Source organism: Trachymyrmex septentrionalis, unplaced genomic scaffold (assembly GCF_001594115.1).
Source record: "Trachymyrmex septentrionalis isolate Tsep2-gDNA-1 unplaced genomic scaffold, Tsep1.0 scaffold118, whole genome shotgun sequence".
Classification (NCBI taxonomy): domain Eukaryota; kingdom Metazoa; phylum Arthropoda; class Insecta; order Hymenoptera; family Formicidae; genus Trachymyrmex; species Trachymyrmex septentrionalis.
This window is the reverse complement of record NW_017304310.1, coordinates 142207-144301: the sequence shown is the minus strand read 5'-3', so window position 1 is coordinate 144301 and position 2095 is coordinate 142207. Positions and strand designations below refer to the sequence as shown.

Genomic DNA, 2095 nt, shown 5'->3' with positions numbered 1-2095 from the left:
TATATATATATATAAATTGTTTAATTATTTCAGAGATCGTGACCGTTTAGATAGAGAACGTCGAAGATCACGCGATCGTAAGCGAAGGACTAGGAGTAGATCACGCGAACGCAGACGCAGGCGAAGTCGCGACCGACTACCGGATCCCGATATTGAAGAAATTGACCGTCCACGTGACAGAAGAGATCGTGATCGTGATCGCGATCGGGATCGCAAAAGACGGCGGTCGCGAAGCAATGATCGCGATCGCGATAGGGATCGTAAGCGAGACAAACGGGATAGGGATCGTGATCGTAGGGACAGAAAGGATCGCAGTGATCGTCAGGACGAGGATACGAAAGAAATTCGTATTAAGGAAGAACCGTTGGATGGTAAATTTGAAAAAGAGACAAATTTCCACATATTTTAAAAATATTGATATATTTTAAAAAGAATGAATATCCAAATGTTAAATTATCTTCTAGATTATCCAGACTATAGCACTACATTTACGACGTCAGGCTCATATTTCACCGCAGTCAAGTACGAAGACGATAATGATCAGGAAGTGGAAGAGAAATACCGGATTCCGGAGGGTCGTTCCGATCCACCAGCATATAACAATTACGATTCCGTACAAGATTATTGATCTCGAACAGTATATCTATCGTATCCCTTTTTCATAATAAGCCATCGCTTTATTTTATCGTTGCATTGTCTTTACTATTAATATAATACTGGCGAATTAAGAGCTTTTTTAAGAGCGAATCAAGTTAAACGCTCTTTAACTATGAAGTATTCGGACAATTATTATAAATGTCATAAAAGAATTACACAAATTTCTGTATCGAATTTCTGTAGAAGTTTCAAAATACATAATAGTAAATAAAAAAGAAATAATTTATATTACAAAAAGAAAATTAAAAAGAGAAAAGATACGAATTTATATCATCTAGTAAATTAAATTTTGATAGAAGAAGCCGTTCAAAAAAAATAATATTTGAATAATATAATTTTTGAATAATATTTTGTTGTGTGTATGCTGTATATATATTATACAATATAAAAACGGCTGATAACAAATGAAAATTATCGCTTTATCATTTCTAAAGGTGACTGGCATTAATTAAACTATTATGAGGAAATAACGAAAATTATACATGTGCAACCATTTATGTCAATTTGGAGCATATTTTACCTTTTTTCTCTCTTTTTTCTTCCTATCATTGATGAGAGTATATTTACAACAAAAAATCTTCGGCATATTTTAATTAATAGAGCAACTAATATATTGTAGCAGATTATGAAACCTCAAAAAGTATGTACTCATAACTGATTAAGTACTACATTGTTAAAAAAATAACTTAATTTAAGTATCGGCCATTTACATATGTAATCGCGCGAATATAAAACATACTTTGACTTATGATAATTAATTAAAGAGCATTTAATATATTGTAGCAGATTATGAAACCTTAAAAAGTATATATTCATAACTGATTAAATACTACATTGTTCAAAAAATAATTTAATGTAAGTATCGGCCATTTACATATGTAATCGCGCGAACATAAAACACACTTTGACTTATGACTGCTACATGTATGTATTAATACGTCGGGTAAAAATAAAATATGAAATTAAATTGTTACATATGCTGTTTCTTGTTCTAAATGTTAGAAACTGTATCCTAGTATGTCAATAGGTATATTAATTTCTAATTTTTAACTCAAAAGTTTGACTTTCAGATATAATATACAGCAAAAGATAATGTCAGTTCGCAAAATAAAACGCAATTTTGATTTTATATCTAGATTGCTCTGCAATTCTAGTAATCGATTTGTATAAGCTTGATATACTATAATAGAATGCCACGCAAGTGTCAAACGATTTCACAACCGTAATAAAAGTACAATCTCAATTTAATATAGTTTAATAAACAAAAAAAATAATATTAATGAAGAAATAAAAATATTTCTTATTTATTTTCTCTCAAGTATGATTTCTAATAAGAGATTATATTAATTACATTGCTAATGTGTATTAATTATGTAATAATCTAATATTTTTTAAAATTAGAAATATACATTAAAAGTTTTTTGTTCCGCGCGAAATA

General features: G+C 29.7%; 1 protein-coding gene across 1 annotated transcript in view; it reads left to right on the top strand.

Annotated features, from left to right (window-relative positions):
- Positions 1 to 836, top strand: part of LOC108754398 (U1 small nuclear ribonucleoprotein 70 kDa-like) — a 13218-nt gene extending 12382 nt beyond the window's left edge. The window contains 2 exon segments of the mRNA XM_018496650.1: positions 34 to 371; positions 465 to 836. Of these exon segments, the coding sequence (XP_018352152.1) occupies positions 34 to 371; positions 465 to 628 (502 nt within the window). The 3' untranslated portion in view covers positions 629 to 836.
- Positions 837 to 2095: the final 1259 nt, after the last annotated feature.